Source organism: Protopterus annectens, chromosome 6.part0 (genome assembly GCF_019279795.1).
Source record: "Protopterus annectens isolate FY-2018-M chromosome 6.part0, PAN1.0, whole genome shotgun sequence".
Lineage (NCBI taxonomy): Eukaryota > Metazoa > Chordata > Ceratodontiformes > Protopteridae > Protopterus > Protopterus annectens.
In genome coordinates, this window is record NC_056737.1 from 219268635 (window position 1) to 219290391 (window position 21757).

Sequence of the window (21757 nt, forward strand, 5' to 3'; positions counted from 1 at the left end):
CGAAAGACATGCGTGCGTAAATGGGAGTGCCTTTGTTGAAGGTTGGGCGTCGAACTGGCACCTCGGCGTGTCATAAAAATCTACTGCCAATCATTAGCGGACCGGAGTTCCGCTGTGGCGACCCCTTACCGGGAAAAGCCGAAAGACAAACAACATGTAATGTTGGACTGAAACACAGTTGTTATAAAGAAAGAAAAGAAGTAATGTTTTGTCTTTTCCCGGATAGGGGTCGCCACAGCGAAACTCCAGTCCGCTAATGATTGGCAGTTGATTTTTATGGTGCCGAGTTGCCAGCCCGATGCCCAACCTTCAGCGAAGGCACACCCATTCACGCATTTCTTTCAGAGGCCACTCGACCGCGGGGAGAACATGCAGACTCCACACAGAAGGCAATCCAGCCGAGAATCGAACAGGAGAACCTCTTGCTGTGAGGCAACAATGCTAATGCTGTACCACCACGGCATTGATATGGTTTGTTTTGTTTTCTATTAATGTATGCATACATATTAAGTGATATTTTGTGAAGGTGTTTATCGTGTCTTCAAGCGTCATTACTCAGTGAGTGTTAGAATGTTATCTAATATATTATTGAAGGTAGATGTGATTCCTGGAGATGGTTGCAATGAATATTTTTGTGTGATTGCCAAGTGGTATTTATATTAATGTCTATTTTAGATGTGTTACTTCTTGTCTTATTGTTAGTTAGTAACATGTTGCGAGGTTAGAATCATATTAATGTTAAAAACCACTTCACTTTGCCATTTCCTTATACAATGGTCGGTAAATATAGAATCTGTACAGTTTCTGGAGGTGTCTATGAATTGTTTTTAAACCAGTAATCAGTAATATACAGTTTTAGGATTGTACTACTGTAAACAAGTTTGTGTTTGAGTACATTTATTATTTATACTATGTTTAAGCTTCCAATTAGAAATAATTTATTTTATGGAAGATTATTGAGAGGTTGAGTTGGTGGTCCTGGGTTAAGATGAATATCTTCCTCTTGTGTTATCAGAGATGTTACAATCATTTGAGTCTTTTTTTTTTTTTAGTATACTAGTTCCAGGTGGTTATTCTTGTAGTATAGAACTTGTTATAATTACTAATTTTTTTGTTAATAAATGAAGGATTTTGTCACATTTAGCCTACCATAACAGAATGTCAGCTTTTATGTTCATGTTGAAAAAGTGCATGGCTCCTGTATAGGATGAATCAATTGCGTGGCTGAAGTATACGTAGGTTGTCTCTGATGGTACTCCCCTGACAAATTCACCTGTAACCAAGTTGAAAAACTGAATCAGGTTCAACAGACAGCTTCTTATGGCCACAAAACAATGCTGGTTGCTGTTCTGGAAGTTGCTGACTTTTATATAAGTGCTACTAATTTTCCTCCTTGAAATTCTGTTTGAATCTTTCTGCTACTGTTATCAATCTAACAAGCCTTTAATTCTCCAGAATTTTTCAGCTCCCCATCTTGTACAAATCTACCACACTCAAAAAGCTGTTTCAGATCTCCATAAAGGGAACTGCCAACACACTGCACATATTTGAAGAGTTGGGGAGATAGCCCACCTGGTCCTCATGCTTTATCAGCTCTAAGAGTAGCTAGTTCCTCAGAACCTCCTTCCTCCTTATCCTGGTGTCTGCCTACTTTTCTTCCTATTCTGTCCTACTGCCTTGCCCTGAGTAGGACCCCCTGCCCTTACTTTCCTATGTGGAGATAGAAGTTTTCATTCAATGCCTCTGCTTCTTCCTGAGTCTTCTCTGATCTCCTTGCCATATTTGCTTAGCCTGGCCATTTGCTAACACTTTCAGCTTTAGCCCCTGCTGCCATAACATTTTTGTTACCTTTTTTTGATAGCTTTGTACTGTGCTTCTCCTGTGTAACCACATTAGCTATCTTTTCTTTTTGCCTTTTCCTTACAGTCCTATTCATAGCCCTGAGTGTTGCATCCTTGACCCATTCCAAAAATTTGTCTGCTCCCTCACTTTGCTTCCAGGTCCTTAACTTATCCTTTTTTTTTACCCTTTTCCCTACTCTGATCTACACAGTGGTATGATCGCTGTTGGCTAATGGTGCCTTATCCTGGACATTCATGGTATCCTCTGTAATGGTTAGGATCACATTTAGAATTATTTCCTTTCTGGTACAATTCTGCTTGAAACTCTAATGGTCCAAAACCTCAGTCAGATCCTACTCCCCTCTACTAAAAGTTTAAATCTTCCAGTTTGTTTCTGGCATATTCAAATTCCTGTGAGTACTGCCCTCTACCTCCTACCCCAATCTTATTAGACATACTTTCATCCTCATGACTTGTGTTTGATGAATGACCTGCTAGGTCAGTCCACCAGCTCTTCTCTGCTGTGGCTGGTAACCTAGCTTCCAACACCAGGTATTCCATCTTCTTACTCCTGGTTTGGTGTTCTTCCTCCTCCCTGACTTCACATCTGATGTCATCATTGATGTGGATTGCTACTCCAGCCCATCACTTCCTTTGCTGCCATTCCTGAAAACCCTATACCCAAGCATTTCTATATCCAACCCCATCTTGTTGCTGGCATGTTTATGTTATTCTAGCGATGTCTACCCCCTCCTCCCGCATCACTGTTTTCAGCTTAGCCAACTTTCTATGTAGACCGCATGGATTGCAGAGTAAGGGTATCTAGCCGCAGTTTGATTCACCCTTGGTTGTTTCTCAGCTACAGTTTGAATCTTTGTTTTACCTTCTGTCGACTTCCTAAACAACAACCTCCCCCCCACCATTATGGTTCTGTCACCTCTTCTTTTTTGTCTGTTGTCATTTAGAGGTATCTCTCCAGTTCAACAGTAAGCATCTTCCCCTCTGAGCTAAGATGGATCATATACCTTGCAGAGAGTTGGACTTTCTGTCAGGACTCCACCCATCCTCCTATCATGTTCTCAGCAACTCTCTCTCTCTCGTCATCTGTTGCAGCAAGTCATATCCATTCTTTCAAGAGTCTACTGGCTGTTGGTACAAGTAGCACTTCTGGAAACTGCTACCTCCAAGCCCTCTAACATGACATCTGTGCCACTTCCCTGGGTGCCTTGCTGTCACCTCACATGTCTCTTTTGATGGATCATTGGTGCCTGCAGTCACCAAACATCTACCCATGCCTCTACCTTGGTTATCAGCTTGGTCACCTTTTCCCATGTTTGCTCAGTCTAAGCCCAAAGAGCAGTTTCACTGAAGTTTGATGTGTCCTTTTGCACTTGAATTGGCTCCTAGTCATGTTTGTAATTGAATATTCAGTCCCAGAAATATTCTTCTGTTTCCTCACATTGGCTTTCTGTCTGATTTGCTTTATAGCCCATGCCATTTTCCTCTCCTGTCTGTAACATTTCGACCACTGACTGTTGCTCATTGCCTGTGCTGGTTGCCTCCCTCCATGTGGTGTACTTTAGCTCTTACTCATTCTTTCAGTTTCTTCCTACAAGGCCTCAGTCCATTGTTTTACTTGTTTTGCCCTCTGCCAGTCTTCTATGGCAAACTGTCCCTTCCTGTCAACTTCCAGTCTGCTTACCTCATGGTGTTTGCTCCTTCTTGAGCACTTCTGACTCTGTTTCCCATTATCACTTTTCATTATACTTTGCAGTTATCTTTCTTTTCTGGCTTCCTTTTCCTTTTTTTCACTTTGCACCCCCTCTTTTTCCCTTCACCTTTTTCTGCATCATCCCACTTGTCTGTATGCCTCTGGTGACCTAAGCCCATGTTTCCTTTTCCTTTATCTTCTGTTGTCTCCTCTCCTTCTTTCCAATGCTGTTCTTTCATGCCTGTCTAGCAAATTCACCAACATATGTAGCTCCTATATTCTACTATTGAGCTCCCCTATTCTCCAACAATTAATAGATCTAGGACTGGATCCTACTGTGCCAGCATATGTGCAGCTTCCTCACATCCATTTCTGTTTATGATAAAGAAAGAAAGGGGTTACACCTGATTCAGTTTGTGGGTATAGATACAAGTTACAAAGGAATGCTGTGTTAAATGTCTGTCAGGGAGAATAAGAGCCCATACAGGGTAAAGACTGGAATTTACCCGGGGAAAAAGAACATAGTATGTATAAACAGGTTAAATACTACTTTAATAAAACATTTAAGGGTCAGTTTTGTATGATACCAGAATATTTTGCATTCAGGGCTTTTTTTGCAATAGAGTTGGCTATTTTCATTTTTGTTTTTAAATACGTTTCTTAATGGTGGCACCAAATCTTGTAAAACTGCATGAACTATTCAACTATTCCACAAAAACAGCAGTTACTGAAGGAGAACAGTCCAAGGCAACCAATTATTCCACAAGTATTTATTATTAAGCACTTTTTGTTCCTCTAAATGTCAGAACTTCGTCAGGTCCTGATCTGACGAAGTTCTGACATTTAGAGGAACAAAAAGCGCTTAATAATAAATACTTTTGGAATAATTGGTTGCCTTGGATTGTTTTCCTTCAGTAACTGTTGTTTTTAGAAAGCTTATCAGGCCAGCTGTGAGGCATGTAGCACCGTATTCTACATTTCTAGAAATATAAAAACTTTACTCAAGATTAAAACAACATTGTTTGTTATTTTCTGTCACTGGTATTTGGTTAATCCAAACTATTCAAAGTAACAGCACATAGAAAGTCGATCTTAGTCATATTCATTTAGAAACACATACAGGCAGTGCGAAGTGACAACAGAAACAAAATATTCTTAATAGAAGTCAAGATGGTACAACACTACTGCTGGCAATGAGTCCAAAATGGTATGTATTCAATTATACAATGACTAGCCATTGACATTCTAAAATGAGCACGCTGACTGACCAGCCCAACCATTGTAAATCTGAGAATATACCAACAGAAAAAGGTTTGGTCACCCGGACTTTTTTCCATTGTTATATACTGTTAAGTTTTTTTTGTTTGCTTGTTTTTTGTTTTTTTTAACAAAAATAAAAAAAAATCTGTAATCCAGACTCTGGACATATGAAAAAGACAGGATGGAGGAAGTACTATGAAAATCAGATATGTTATTTAAAACTAAAGACACATACCTGATTTTCTTTGTATTTCCTCCATTTTGTTTCTTTCCTACCCCTAAACTGTCCGGAAGTTTTTTTTTATTTAAAAAAAAAAAGAAAAAAAAAAGGAAACAAAAATGGAGCAACAGAGACTTTATTTTCTCCATTAATTCCTTTCCAAAGCACAGATGTACTGGGTATGCTTGGGAACGCAAGTCCCATACGTATGCGCAGTACATAAAAAAAAAGCCACCAGAATATTACCAGCTGTGGAAGGACAGCATGGCACTGTTATACAAAGACATTATTTAAGAAAAGTAAGTATTTTTGTTTCTAAAATAATGTCATTGTATAATAGCAGTAACCGACTTCATGTTGTGGTATATTAAGATTTACCCACGGTTGGCTTTATATAATCACATTAACCGTGGGTAAATCTTAATATACCACACCAGTGTCATTGGTTATTGCTTAATAATGTAACATTATACTGTATGGTAAAATGGGGTTCAGAATTTGTTGGGACTGGTTGAAAGTTGTTGAGCAGATTTGAAGATGTTCAGAATGTTCTTACAAAGATTTAAAACAATTTGTAAGCTGCAATATATATTTTTCCTCTGTTCAGTATCTTTTAAGAATCTCCTTAGCCCTATCCTACATGGTAAATAATTGATATAAGCACAGTTGTTCTCTAATTGTTAATGCCTGCAGGGGTTGAAACCCTACTTAATGATTCATTGCATTAGTTTAAACACTATTGCACACATTTCTTGCTGTTGATTTTAGTAAACAGAGTCCTGCTGTTATTTTATTTGGACAAGTGTTTAGCTTCACAGTTTGAAAGTGTGTTTCTTTGTGAACTGGGGAGACAAGTACCCTCTTTGTACACTGAGGAGACAGACAAACCATGCAGAACATGTCATCCTATTACTGACAGATTAATATACATGACTATGACTGGGTTCTGTGATCATAATCCACTTAACATTTTGCAAATGGATATCAAGAAATTCACATTAGGAGAGAAGCTGCAGAGGTAAAGTCGTGTCACCCATTTCAAGAGTGAGCGCTATGATCAGAGAAACGCAGTCAATTATTTGTCAAAAAAATTTTGAAAGCAAACTGTTTTGTAGTTTTTAAGCAGTAAGACACTTAGCACCATCACACAAACAATAGCCAGAAGCAAAGTGTTCTGCTGATAAAGTAGCAAACAATTAAAACAGTCATGGCTTCATTCTGCCACAATTTTGCTATTTTTCTGTGTAACAGCATGAAGTACATTTCAGCCTTTAAAGTTGTTATAGCTTTCTGGTGCTGTTTTATGGTGGCTGCTGTGTGCATTGTAATGAGAGATACTGAAATTTAAGAGCTTCAAAAAGGTGACTAACAAAACTTTTTATGTACTTTTCTGATATCATAAGCATGCATAACAAGCATATGTTTGCAGATTTACATCCTTAACCTGCAAATAAAATAACTGGAGGTTGTCATTCCCCATCAGAGAAAGATTATTGATTTTATTGCGTTGCCAAGGCTCCTTCTTGAATCTCTGTCTCCAAACTTTCTGTCCCAACGTGTATTAAGCTATGTCTGGAGACTGAAGTTGATGTACTGAGAGCAGACTAGATATTTTGTGTGACAGTATAAAACATTTATTGACCGTATATGTTTCATGTACTGCACAGAGCAAATATTAATCTCATCCTGTCTTGCTTTATAATAGTTAAGACTTTTTACTCACCATCAAGACAAGACTCGTGTAGGTAGAAGATGGCATCCTTCAATGCTTCATACTAACCATTTGCCCTCCTTGAAGAGGCATACTTTGTGGCCTCTTCTCTCAAGTCCACCCATATGACTACTTTCCATTTAATAGCAATGTGAAATAACCTAACTTCAGCCTGTGTGTATATGTTCACCTTTTTCTATTTATGTATGTCATTGTAATAGTCTCAGACCTGTAACTGCATGGGCAGGGGTATGTTTCCTCTTTGTTACAGGTTTGGGAAACTCAGAACCATTGTCCACCAGCAGATGAAATTATTTTATTGGTTTGTGCTACTCTTAAGTAAAGTGGCAGATGTTGGTCAGGGACCTTTTCATCAAAGCCCTTTGGGCCAAGGCCAACAAAATGAACAATCCTTGCAAGACTTTTGTGTTACAACTTAACCCTGTGGTTTTGCTGTCTTGGAATTATAATATACAGGACAGTTTATGAGATGACTCCTCTTGTAATGGGAGAAGACCTGGACAAAATGCAAAAATACTGAAATTTCCATTTGGTAAGCTAAAACCACTGGAACTGGCCATCTAAGTCCTTAAAGGAACAAATTACAGCATACTTAACTGGCAAATGATTACTGTTAATGTGAAAGTACATCTTGTTCTGGTGATATACTGTACTAGGGAAACATACATGGTGAAGACATATGACCATTTATTACTGTTAAATGTTTTTATTCATTTTGTTCTTGATGCTGATGATAAAATATTTTGGGTATACATTGGGCATTTATACACTTACAGGTTATAGACTGTGGCTTTAGGAGGAGGAGAAGGGATCCAAGTTTTCTGCACTAAGAAAGTTTAGAAGTGTGTGCATGTTCCATAGGGTTTCTGGATGTGTAATGATTATGACAGTTTTTATCAGTGTGTTGAACAGTCTGTTCCATAATGATATTATGTCCATCATATGCTGCATCAGTGTGCACCTTCGGGGCTCTGTCAAGTAACAACAGCTTCTGTCCTGCATTGGAATAATCCACCTTACTGGAATGTGCCAAGGTACAACAACAACAACAACAACTGAAATGTGCCATGGTAGTAGTCTATTGAGAGAAAGTTCAAAGCTCTTGTACACTAGTTCATAAGCATACCAGACTCCTCTACAGGTAGCTGTGTTTACTTAGCTGTAGCCAATCAAGCCATGATTGGTCCTGTATATGGGCTCCTTAGCAAATCTAGTGACCCTGTTGCATGCAGTAGCCTTGTTTTCATCCTTGTGTTATGAAAGGTTGCTAATAGTGAAAAGGCCAAGCAAAAGTCCGGAAATTAGAAAATTCAGTATCCCTGCCCTCTGAACATCATATCAGCCTCAACAACAGTTCATTTTGAAAGGCTTTGCTGAATTCTTGGTATGCCATAGCTGCAAATTGTCCCTTGTCACCATGTACCAGTACTGGAGAAGGTCACTATGGCATAGCCAGTATGCCAGAGCTGCAACCTGATTTTTATTGTTCAGGCCAATAGGCATCATAAAGCATGACCTGACCTTCGGCAGCCTTCCCATGATGTTGACTAACACTGCCAGTTGCTGCCTGGCCCACTTTTGTTTTGTGGCACCAGTTAGCTATCTTTCAGTGCTTTGTCCAGGGAAAAAAGTACAGTCCTCCAGCGGGGTCTACCAGCCTTTGCTTTAAGCTTAGGAGTAAGGCTTGCATTTGTCAACATTTTGGTCAGGTATTGCATTTTATGGAGAACAGGCGATCCAACACTGAATATGAAGTTGCATTTTCTCTGGGTGACTTGTTCCCCACAACCTGTCTGGAGGGGAAATTCACCTTTGCACCCTTTTAGTTGTATTTCATTCTGAAGGTGCTGTATTTGGATAAGAGGGGAATTCACCTGTGCAGGTAAATTTGTATGAGTTTGGCCAAATGTGCGTTATCTCACTTATTCGTAGCATAGGTCATCAATTCCCTTGTAAGCTCTCATTAAACTTCAGGTGATGTACTGTAAGGACCTTTTCGGTAATGTTTTCTATAGCAGAAATGCGTTTAAGCTTATTGAAGGCTTGCAGGAACCTAAACTGACAATATCACAATAAGATTTTAAGAAGCACTTCTCAGGACACATTTAGGAGTGCTCAAAGTACTTAACCAAAATGTACTGTGGTAATTAATAACTTTAAATTATCTATTATGTAGTGGACCTCATTTAGTATATTTAGTTGGTAAATTCCCTACTACAGTACACAAAAAGCAGTGAGTGGTAAATCCAACAAGGAACACCAGTCGTAAACCTTACTGCTGTAGGACTTAGAATAAGTAGATAACATAATGTGGAAACAGGTGCTTAGGAGAAAGACATCTGCATGTAACCAGTCTAACAAGTGAGATAACAATGTGGAAACAAGTGCTTAGGAGAAAGACATGTGCATGTAACCAGTCTAACAAGTGAGATAACTTAATGTGGAAACAAGTGCTTAGGAGAAAGACATGTGCATGTAACCAGTCTAACAAGTGAGATAACAATGTGGAAATAGATGCGTAGGAGAAAGACATCTGCATGTAACCACTCTAACAAGTGATATGAATTTGGCAGGTTTCCATCACATGTGCAAGAACTGTTTTTGAGTGTGTTAACATTTTTATTTTTTTCAAGTAAAGTTTTGCATTCTAGATTAAGAAATCATATTATATTTTAGCATCTGTGTTACTTGCAGTCATGATGGTTTTCTAAAGGAAATGAATTTCTATGTCACTGGTACTTTTACTAAATAAAGTATTCTAATAAATAAATCAACCAATGTAAAAGTTACACTTCTCTATTAAAGCAATCCAAAGATGTACAAAAAAGCTTACATATTTTATGCATCTTTAGTAAAACTAAGTTTATATTTTGGGGGTGCTGGCAGTATAGCCCCCTACAAAACTCTTTTTTCATGTAAGGGTTTCTAAGCATTTTTTCTTAATTTGTGGTTTCAAGGAGCTGTGTATGATGATTTATGGTTCTGCATAGTTGCCAAGTCAATTAATGAGTTTTGAGCTTTTTCAAATGGTATTTTTATATTTTATTGTGATAGAGACTAAATGTGGTAATCACCAGCCATGTCTTGATACCATCTGTGAAATGAAGTTTGAACATAAAAGAAGCCAGTGCTCTGCTTTGGTTGTTTTTTCAAAACCAGTTCAGTACTATTACTACTACTATGATTGATCTGTATTCCCCGAGTTCTTCATTTACTGGGCAAACCCTTAACTCTGCAGACTCAGATGCTTAAGATTGGGCACATTCTGTTAGTTCATTTAAAATGCAGTGATTTGCATTGTGGTTCTTTGGAAAGTAATCATCCTAGGATTATGGAGGAAAGAAGAGAACGCTACCTTTTAATTTTTGTTCTTTCAAGAGTGATTCCCGGAACAGTAGCTGTTAAGTGCATTTGATTAAAATCATTTCTGATGTTAATTGGGAAACTGTAGCACTGAAACACTTAACAATTAGTTGATTCCTGCATTAATAGAATTTTATAAGTTATTATCCCTTTAAAAATTAGAAACTGTACATTTAGCAAATGTGTTAACTAGATCTGTCATTTGCAGTGCATCTCTGCTGCTGGTAGCATATTAAAATATTCATAAAAATGTGTAAATTTAGCAACTCAAAACATCATGGGTATTAAGAATGTTCTAATAAATCTTACTTTATTTACTTTAGATACAAATGTGGTCCGATACATCCAGCTTGCAGAGATGAAGCTCAGTCGCTGCTCACAGAAAGAAAAAGAGGCCTTGTGAAAGAGACTGTTGCCATAGAAACATACATGTGATACCTGCATTTCTGGATGCCGACTGGTGGATTTTTGCTTTCAACCCATTTACCAACTCTTTCCTTTAGCTCCCTTCAGTGCCTCCCAACAAACCCATCACAATTAAAAGTTGTTACCCACACCTTGATAACTGCAGTTTTCTTTAGACGAATCGGTATGGCATGAAAGAATAGACTGTGCAATGTGATCGGCTCTGGGCACGTGAAGCTGTTACAGTGGAACCCATGTGCCTTTGTTATGTTACTGCAAAACCACTGATGAAATGGTTTATCTTAGGAAAGATTTTAAACATGCCTTGTTGAGTTTTGGCACAATTTTTTGGTACTACAGTGCGACTCTGGCTAGCAATGTTGTGATGTCAGCATGTGGATCACAGGCAGCGTTTGCACATATACTTATAGGTAGCATTATCTTACTACATACTCACAGGTGAACTGCACAAAGTAGCAGTCATTTGTGCATACCCAACTGGTTCCTGGGCCTCTTGTGGAAACGTTAATGTCAGCATCTTTTCTGCTGAACAAGAACAAGGCATTGAGTCTTGTTTGGCTATAACAGGAAGAAATTACAGGAAAGCAGCAAACATACTACCATTGTAGGAGGGATATCTCGGGTATATTTATATATATGTATGTATCTACACAAACCCATTTATGTCCACTAGCAATATAGCTTAGAGGTTAAAATAATGAACTGTGAATGAGTTTGTGACAACCTGCTGAATTTATTAGGTTTTCCACTACCTCCTTTTACCAGCTGTGTGATTAAACAGTTTATGTAGCTTCCCCAGTGCCCCTCATCTACTCTGCATACAAGCAGTTTTGCCTTTTAGTCCATATCTGTTTAACAAAGATAAATGACGCTTGTATAGTAAAAGTGTATTCAAAATGAAAACATTTTTCTTTACCCAGCCTTTTGCCCTTGAAAAGCAAGCCATTTTTGCCTAGTCATATTCCACCTTGGATGATATGCTGACCTTGTCTGCTGCTACCCCCTTTACTTGGATACCCACTACATGAGACTTAAGAGGCTGAACAGGCATCTTATGTTGACTTATGATGCTCAGAAAGGTTTGCTGGGCAGCCTGTGTTTGCTCACTTCTCTTGGACACAAATTATCTGCATGATGATGGGTATAGGTTATCTGGTGACGCTGTAGCCATCTGCAGTGAGGGAAAGTTCTGTAGCTTGGAAAGGGACAGTACCAGTATTGGAAGCAGGTCCCGACCTTCTCTGTCTAGGTTGCTGCCTTGTAGTTTAACATACCTAATCTCACCTCATCACCATCATTACAAAGTTCTAGAACTTTCTGTAAAAATCTACTCATAGAGCTAAGCCATAAGCATGACAACTCAGTGATACTAATCACACAAGCACATTCTGTAACTTTTATGATAGAAGTTATGCTCTCTGCTTCTGTCAGTATGTGGGGAGTACCTGGGCCTGTCAACCTTTATCGTCCTCCTTCTAGCCTTATCGCAGCTTATGTTTTGGGGCCTGAAAATGATGTCTACTCCCCTCCCCTATTGACTTCCATTCAAGTAATGATGACATATTCCCATGTTGCAGTGCATCTTCAGAGAATGTTATTGGGCTTGAGTGGAGGGTAGTCTTTCGCATGCTGTTTTGCATTCTCAAAGCATGTTATTTGGATTGGGTCACGTCTGCACTACCTTCTTTCTACTGTTTGAAACTTGTCATGCCAAGTCATGTTCCTCTAACTACCAACCATTTTCTAACTCTTGATTGTCATCATAGAGAACGCACCCCAGAAAAGAAGATACCATGATACAGAGAGTAAATGTAGCCATCGCAGTAACTCATTAGTGAAGATTACCCTGCAGAGGAGTATGTCTTTGGATTTTGTGTCTATACATGCTTGCAGTAAATACTGCATATGCTTTTTCGATGGAAGGTGAAACTTTAGAAATGGAATCATCCATCCATCCATCCATTGGAGGAAAAATATGACTATCCTAATGCATACAGGATCAAAGGTGTACTGCTAGCAGTAGAACTTGCTTCACAAAGATGTTCATATGGTAAAATTAGGGGATGGGATAAAGTGGTTTAGATGGGGACCAAGCAGTCATTAAGAAGAAATGAAAAAGATAACTACATGTATTATCAGATTTTAGTGGGCCTCAGAAACATAAAAATGCTACAGATGACTACTGCTTTCTTTCAGAGCTGTGCATGTAGGCCTCGAGTATTTGCGGGTTTTTACTGAACCAACGAGAAGCTGCACTCTGCAGCTGAGCTTTTCAGGTACAACAGAAAATCTTTCACAAGGTATTTACAAACCACTAAGAAGGAAGGACTGTGTTTATATTCAGATGGTTTATTTACAGGTAGATCCACAAGGCATAGACAAGAGATACGTGTTTCTAAGTACAAGAAGTTTTTTTTAGGAAGTTCTCACTTGTTGCCAAGCCAGAGAATTGCATGCCAATGAAGGATTAAAAAAAAAAAAAAGATTCTGCAGACTGTTTATGTATGGAAATAGAAAGTTCAGACATGTCAAGTGCACGTCAGAATAAGTGTTTATTTTGACAGAGCTAGTATAACAAAGTTGCCTGCCATTTATTTGCTGAAATTGAGTTGCCAAGCACCAGACTTGACTCAACTCACTCTTGCTGATTTTTCCTTATAGGGAAACCCCTGCTTACACCTAAGCGTATTAGAACTTGTCAGAGATTTGGGATGCATAGCTAGGCTTAAAAAGGCCCTTATGGTCGTTAGCCTAGTAAACATCTATGAACCTAAGAACCTAGTTAACTGGGGCCCCTTTCACAGAATTATGGAATCCTAGGGGTAAACTTTTTTTCTAATTTAATGTTTGTACACTGTAAAGTTATAACACAAGTATATTCATGCACTGATCTTTAGTCAGTTATCTGACAGTCAGAGAATGACTTCTCAAATTGCTTTTGTGGCAAAATTAGAAGGACACAGTAGCTATATGTCATATAAATATTTTTTTAGTAGATGATAAAATACTGGCCACATTGATTGCACATCTCAGAGTGATTTGTTTTCCTACAGAAAGGCATCCAACATGCAGGTGCCCATTAATAAGGAAAATTAAATATTGCTGTGGAGCATAACTTTTGTAGCTTCCATTTTCGACCATCTGCATCCTCACGGAACACTCCATAGAACCAAAGGGCTATCTTTTCTTTGTGATCGCATCTATTTCGTGCTAAAACTTATCATACTGTGTGGATGGCTCTCTATAGTAAGAGACTCAGTCTTGCAAGTCCCAACACTGAAAGGTAAACTGTAGCCACCTGCATTGATGTAGAGGGATAAAGCACAGGCTATGCCAAAAGCTGTTCAAATTCAGGTGCCTGTTGAAGAGTAGTGCGGAGATGAGAATGGCTTTGCCTTTCTTGGGGGAGGAGCTTGGGGGATTCATGCATGGGGTGATCCCCCTGACAAACTATAACCTCTGTGAAAGGAGTGACACTAGGAGGACATTGCTCAGTAAAGCAGATGACTTCCTTACAGGGAATCATTGCATACCACACTCTTGGACCTATGCTGTACATGTGCAGGAGAGTTAGGACTGCAACTGGTCAGGTCTCTTTCTGCTTGCCACAGTAGTAGCTTTCCAGATCCTCTGCCCTCCTACAGCACCTGCTTTCATCCTTTTGGGGATGGCTGGTGACCCCAAGTTGATGGCCCTGGCAATCTAGATTAGAAATATGACAGAGAGGCCAGACCATCTACCTACTAGATTGCAATAAAGATGAATAAATGTATAAATAAATAAATTGCAATTTTTAAACAAAAAAAATAGCAAAATTCCAAAACTAACTCTTGCACCTTTAATGCATTTTTTTGCAAGTGGTATTCACGACCTCATGACATGGGGGCAGTGCCACACATCCCTATTTGTCCCTTCACACCACTGATACTTATATATACAATCTCTACAAATGTTATACCCTCAATACTGCAACACTGGACTTAGTATTTGTCCCCCCCCCCCCGCCATGACCACCACCGTCGCACTTTTAGTTCTATTCTAAGGGTACCAGTTATCGTCCTTGGAATGTCAGCTGGCTCCTTAGGGACTAGCATCTGCATGGTTCTCAAAATCATGGACAATTTTAAACTATTACTCTGATTCACTCTGAAAGTTAACAGAACAACAGCTCATTCATCAATGCGCATTTCCTGAAGAATAAGTATAAAATTCTGATGTCTGGCACTTACTGCAAACCTTGGTGATTTACCAGAGAGTCAAAATCCTTACAAGGACAGGGCAAATATATGAGGCAAAGACAGGGACAGTTGAGAGCTATGTGCAGCAAGGGCCATTTCACTTCTAAGTATGGCACCAACATGCTTCATAGCATTTGCATATACTTTTGCCTATCTTCTCAGAGTACCAGGGGCAATGCTAAAATGAACCCATGTGATATACTGTCGTTTGATCACAACAGATGGAGAACTACTATGAAGTGAGGTTTATGGTGAAAAAACAGAATGTGATAGTAAATAATTACAGATGTCAGGATAGGTTTTACCTAGCAATCTTCTTTTGCATAAAACATTTAGTTAAGGATGTTTTGAATGCAGTGACTGAAGTGGAGTCTGTGCTGCCATTCAGCCTAGAGTTCTACTTGGAACTGTAATTTACGAGATGCCCACTATGGACTTCAACCAGTACTCCTGACATTACAGGTCTGCCTCACCACCTTATTTATAGCATAGTTACATCCACCAGTTTGAATCTCTTGAGAGATAGTTACTAGTTTTCTGTCTTTGCCATTAGCATTGCAAAAGACAATGGTGGTATCTGTCATTTGTAGAGCATGTAGTGACTCGGTTCTGCAGTCATTTTTAAATCATAAAGCAGCAAAACGAGATTCAAACACCTGAACTCCACCATATGCAAGCCTACCCTTTCTAACCCCATGAATGTCCCACATGGATTTGCAGTACATAAGAATGCAGGATCTCACATTCCTTTATATTTGAGCTGGGGGAAAAGGATTCAAAGCATTGATTATAGTATGCAACATGTGTTGGATGATATGTGAGATGGGCTTACGTGCAGTCTCCCTGACAGTACTAGGCTTTGTCTCTTTTTCCTAATGTTAACGGGTTAACGATGGTTAGGAATGCATGAGAGCACACATGGTACTCACAAAGGGGGACAAAGTACTGTAAGTCACAGTTCATGATTCAGTGATTATTTCTGTTGGCAACAGGAATTTTCTGACCAGCAAAATACTCATTGAGAATGCAATGTAAACCATTAATTTTTATTAGCTGTATTGACGATGAACAGTAAAGAGCATTATGTGACACTCAGCCTACAAGGTGATTTTGTGCATCGGGGTTTCAAACACACCGATTACATAGTCATTATTTTACCCAAGGGCTATGAAATATGGTAGCATTTCACGAGGGCAAGAGGTACACTTTCACCATAAGCAGGTAAGAACTGGGAATACTGCAGACTGGCAAAACAGAACAGTTAAATCAGTATCTTTTGTACTCTTAATCAGAATACTCCATCACATCAACTGTGGAAGAAAGTATAGACACATGGCCACATCCATCGACTGCTTAGATGACATTTTTTTTTCTGATGACATAGGTGATTAATATGTTTAAATTTATAGATATATGCCTTTTACCTGTAATGCAATTTGTAGAAGATTTTAACCCATCCACAATCATATCTTCTGTCTGTAGAATTCAGTAGCATTGATGGAATCTGAAATATAAAAAGAAGTGGTGAAACTCTAAAGCAAAAATTCTAAATGTACACTTCCAAGCAATAGTCAAGTCAGTTTCCATTTTCCAATACAGTTCTTCTTTCAGTTTGTGGTCATGAGTGCCAGGGTTTATGTCAGTAAGTGCAGGTATAAGCCAGGAAGCCAATCCCAAAATAATACAGGTTTATGTCTCTAAAGCAGGTGTTTGCATAACCACTGGTTCTGTATAGGTGGTGTTCAAAAGAGTAGTGAATCATTTCACACAGAAGCTTAAGCAAAGATTACATCTCAAGAGTGTGTGTGACGCTGAGTAGAGGAATATGGTTTTTAGTCTACCAGAGTAGCTAAGGATACTGAGCTCAAAGATGTCTCTTGTGAGGAAAAAGTCTGTCAAGCTGATGTAGGCGCTTAGCCACATTAATGCCAGAGAGAGCACTGCATTCAATGAAGGACCCAGTCTGGAGGAAATAAAGTATGACTGTCGTCTCTGGACCTTGAGGTGATGCCATGAACTTTGTGCCATACTCTGGAAATAAACACATTTCAACTGTTGCTACATATGACCATAAAAAAGCTGTTTTGGAGTTGCATTCCTATCAGGTAATACTGTTTTCTGTATCTTTATTCAGTTGACAGAACTTTAGGCAGTTCTCAACATTATGTACTTTTTGAACCATATATTTTCCAATAGATATTCAGATAAAATGTACTGCATTGAGTACATTCAGTATACTTCATTGGGATTTGTGTGTGTGTGTGTGTGTGTGTGTGTGTGTGTGTGTGTGTGTGTGTGTGTGTGTGTGTGTGTGTGTGTGTGTCTAGGATCACTGCCACACTGTACAGTGCATTTGTATGTAGGATCGCTGCCTCATTGTACAGTGTGCGTGTGGCCACTGCCTCACTGTACATAGCGTGTGTGCGTGTGTGTGTGTGTGTGTGTGTGTGTGTGTGTGTGTGTGTGTGTGTGTGTGTGAGATCACTGCTGCACTGTGCAGTGTATGTATGTATGTGAGATCACTACTTCACCATGAAGTGTATATGTCATGATTGGAGGTCACTCACTTACTCTTTACTGTATGCGTAGGTGGGTGGAGAGAGATCTTCTAATTATTGTTCCAGATTATTCTTTAACCTTTTATAAATCATTCTTAACTAGGTTTGTAGGTTAGTGACACAGCACAACTTGAAGTTAGAATACTGTTCTGCTTCCAAATGGGCCAGGGCAGCCACCTTAATGCACTTTTATTTATCCAATACTTTCTCCCATAGTATCTCACACTGTGATATCATTTTGCCCTTTTGGGCCAATGTCTAGTTCCTTTTGGCTGACAACTGCATTGTGCTGGATCTGCCATTCATTTTATCTAACTGCCCTTTTCACTGTTGACTGAGAAATATTCTGGAGAGAGCTCTCAGTGAGGTTTTAAAATGAAATCTTATATAGTTTTTATCATTCTTTACAAGCAACAGGGTACGATTATCTTGCTTTTTAAGAGAAAAATCTATGAGTAAGACAAAGAAAGTTGAGGTGGGATACCTGCTATGCAAACACAAGGAAATTAGACATTGTTACTAAATCAAGATGATCATAAAAGTCTGACAAGGATGTGTTTGTCAGTAAATAAAAATTAAAGGGTGTCATTAAGCCAATGCAAGCATTATCTATAGATTTCAGTGTACTGCATTTTAAAGTTAATGATGAATGGGCAGTCAAGAAAAATAGGGAAATAAATTTGTATTGCGAGAAAATAAACTGTCAGAGTGGTTGTCTCTGTGGTGCCATTATGGAGAATAAAACAAACACCACTACTTTTAATGATGCAAGTACATTTGTAATCTAAAAACATTTTTTTTTCAGTTTCTTCCTATTGTTGATTTCTTTGAAAGAGCACTACCAGGGCTTTGAGGGATCATCAGATATGTTTTCTGTGATATGATGGGTGGTCTTCACTGTAAACAGATATTGTAATGCATAATATTATCAAGAACACAAGACCACCTCCATAACACAAAAAACTATGATAGGAGCATTAAGGCTAAAGAACTTGACAAGACACTGGAATATGAAACATGTCCCCTTCATACAAAAAGGCAGTGAAATGAATATTCCATGCTGTAGTGCATAGAAGCAGAATTGGGAGACTTTTTTTTGGGAGGGGTGCTCATCTTTTCCTGTATGTAGATCCCATTTGACCAACCAAATGGAGTTCTTCCTGTAGCTTCAGCATTTACATGCATATATAATGTGAGACTAGCTAGAGATATTTGCTGGCTAACGTACTATAATGATTCCAACAAAAGTGCTTCTTACAACATTGAAATTCTTATTTAATGGGGAGAGTGGACTATGACAACAATAAAAACTTTATACATGGAGTTTTCTATGGGGTGATAAATACTTGGAAAAAAAAGTGTGTCAAGGAAGGTTGTGAATGGAAATTTAAAATATTCACACAGGCAGGTTTAGCATATGATGATGCTAAATGTTATAAGAGATTAAGGACTGGTGATGTTAATAACCAGTGTGGTCATTTCACCTGGTCTGCTCTAGTGCTGACCATGGACAAACAGCCATTTTTCCCTAGCATTTACTCAAGAGCTTTGAATGAAAACTAAATTGTACATGTTAAAAGGTACATGCAGTTTGCTTGCCTTTGTATGGAAGTCATACTAAAAATGAAATACATAAACAATGTACACAAATACAATAAAATAACAGTATCTACATTACAGAAAAATATAGCACATGCACTGAAGATTTAGTGAATATATTGCTTCCTACCAAATGTATTCTGCAAAGGTGTAGCTGGTCCTTCATTTTTTTCAGTGGATTGGAGAAGTATGTGTGGTGCATGAAAGCATGCTAAAAGGTCTTCTGTTTTGCACTTGGAATGAATCAGAGAAGCAAAAGGGAGGCTTTAGTCTGATGGTACCGAGTGGAACAGCTGGAGGCCTGGAGTTAAATTTAGCCAATGTTTATTGCTCTGATCCATTTGTAATGCCAGCCCTAGATGAGCCTTTATTTTTCTGCAGCTCTCTATGATTTCTTAATTCTGACTGCATAATTTCTGTCCAATTAGGGTGTCTGTAATGGAGATGCCATCATGTTTGCTTACAGTTTCACTTAGTACCATAACATCATCCTGGTAGTTTTGTAACAATATATTTTTTTCACTCTTTTGTTGTTCCAAGCTAATAAACATTTCACTTTATATCAATCTGGCTGATATTTTGCACTGTATAATATAGAAAAGGATGCTAAACTGCTAACTCTCCAAAATATTTCCAGGCAGTAAGCTCACTAAAACAAAAGTAATACCATATGTCAAAATTAGAATCAGCATTACTCCAGTTAAAAAAAAAAACAAAGGAAAAAAGGGATTAGGTGACACATAGGCCTGATAAGGAACACTACTGTTTTCAAAAAAGGACATTGCTGGTTCTGAGCTCTGTATAACAATGCAGATAGTACTTGAAGTCTGATAGATCAGAAGTTTTAAAATGTGAGTGGACTTATAAGACTAAAATATGGGCAGTAATACAATTTTTTCCATGTTTTGGTATATGATACCAGTACAGATCATCTGAGATTTATTAAAACAGACTATATGGAACTGAGCTTAGGACTTTGTGTGGATTATCAAACACAACGCTGTAGTACAATATCACACACACAATGTATTGCTACCTGTATGTTATTTTTATATGGCACTATATTAAAAGTTTTAAGGACTTAAAGAGACAAAACAAGGCTAATAAGGTACACAGTTGGCCTGTGATCAGCACAAAGTCATCATTTTTCTGCGCAATCAGCTTGGCATGTAAAATTTAAAATAAATAAATATGGACACACTGTATATTTAACCTTTAGATCGTGACTAGAGATTTAGAGGTGTTCATATTGTGATGTAATTTTTTTTGTTTGTTTAATGTACACTAATGTAATATATGTTGTAATTTAGGCTGGGTTTTTTATGTTGAGTTTAGTTAAAAAAAAGAAAAATGAAAACTGCTTGTACAGAAAGCTTAAAGTAATTGCTATTAAAAAGTGGATGAAAGGTACTTGTCAATGTCTGTTTCTTTTTATGTAGGGGGGTTGGGCTGATGGGAAGTTTTACGTAAAACCATGAGAGCATTGACTGTGCTGACTGTGGGTTGCATTATAGAAAATGCATCAGTTAAGATAGAAAGAAAAAATTATATGTGATGGAACACATCTGTAGCAAGTAATACATTTAAAAAGAACCCCAAACAAAACTAATTCTTACAGTGCTGAAGGGCTGCCCATGTCATTTACTTTTAGTTGTGAGTTGCCCCCATGTTCTTCTGTGCCATTAATTTGCACATATTGTAATCCAACATAAACATAATTTGAATCTGTACATAATAATGCCATTTAATATCATTGCCAGTCAAATGCATGTAAATTTTTTTGTAACTTTCTTCCTGGATTGTCTTTTCTTTGTTCTGATTACCCCAAGTGAAAGCCATGAAGAGCAAGAACTCTGACACAGGTAAATATTTGTTGGGTTGGGACATATGCATATGTTCATTATTCAAAGAGTTACAGCATAAATTCAAGTCATATATTGGAACAGTAGTGTAGCTGTAGTATAGCAAAGGGGACGACAGTCCTGGGAGCAGAGGGTTAAAGGTACAGTAGGCTGATCTTGATTGCTTTTAACTGCATACCAGCAATAAGAAAGAAACGTGAATATTGCATTTGCAAGTAGTTGCTACAACTTAAAAGAAAAGAGCATTTTTTGCTCTTCAAGCCTTGAAAAGATTCTTTTATTATTTGCTCTTTATATTAGAGTAAAAAAAAATATATATATATATATATATATATATATATATATATATATATATATATATATATATATTTATGTATGGGTCCACTTCAGAATACTGACTTTCAAAATGCCTAAACTCAAAATACTGAGACCAAAATCTCTAAAGTTCAAAATACTAAAAACTCAAAATACTGAAAACACACAGGATACCAACACTTATTATATTCCAGAATAAGTGCATACTGAAACAAATAAAACACACACCATATTACTCTTTTCCAAGTATAAGCAGGGAGGCAAGCCCCCCTGCACCCCCCACACCCCCTGCTACTTAAATATATCAACTCCAAAATTGCAGAAGAGTAATATGTTTCTGTATGTAGTTCTGCTGCAATATAGTTGTGGTGCTCTACTGTTTTTTTTTTTTCGCTATTTTGAATTTCAGTATTTTGAGCTTTAGAGCTTTTTGGTCTCAGTATTTTGGATTTAGGTATTTTGAAAGTCAGTATTCTGAAGAGGACCCATATATATATATATATATATATATATATATATATATATATATATATATATATATATATATATATATATATATATATATATATATATATGAAATACATGCATATGGTCGAAGACGACATCCCCGACCGTTACATACTCCGAACGTA

At 37.9% G+C, this 21757-nt stretch overlaps 1 protein-coding gene across 1 annotated transcript in view; it reads left to right on the forward strand.

Annotated features, from left to right (window-relative positions):
* Positions 1–20358, forward strand: part of TTC9 (tetratricopeptide repeat domain 9) — a 664779-nt gene extending 644421 nt beyond the window's left edge. The window contains exon 3 of the mRNA XM_044073970.1: positions 10451–20358. Coding sequence (XP_043929905.1) covers positions 10451–10530 — 80 coding nt within the window. The 3' untranslated portion in view covers positions 10531–20358. The remainder of the gene's footprint in view (positions 1–10450) is intronic.
* Positions 20359–21757: the final 1399 nt, after the last annotated feature.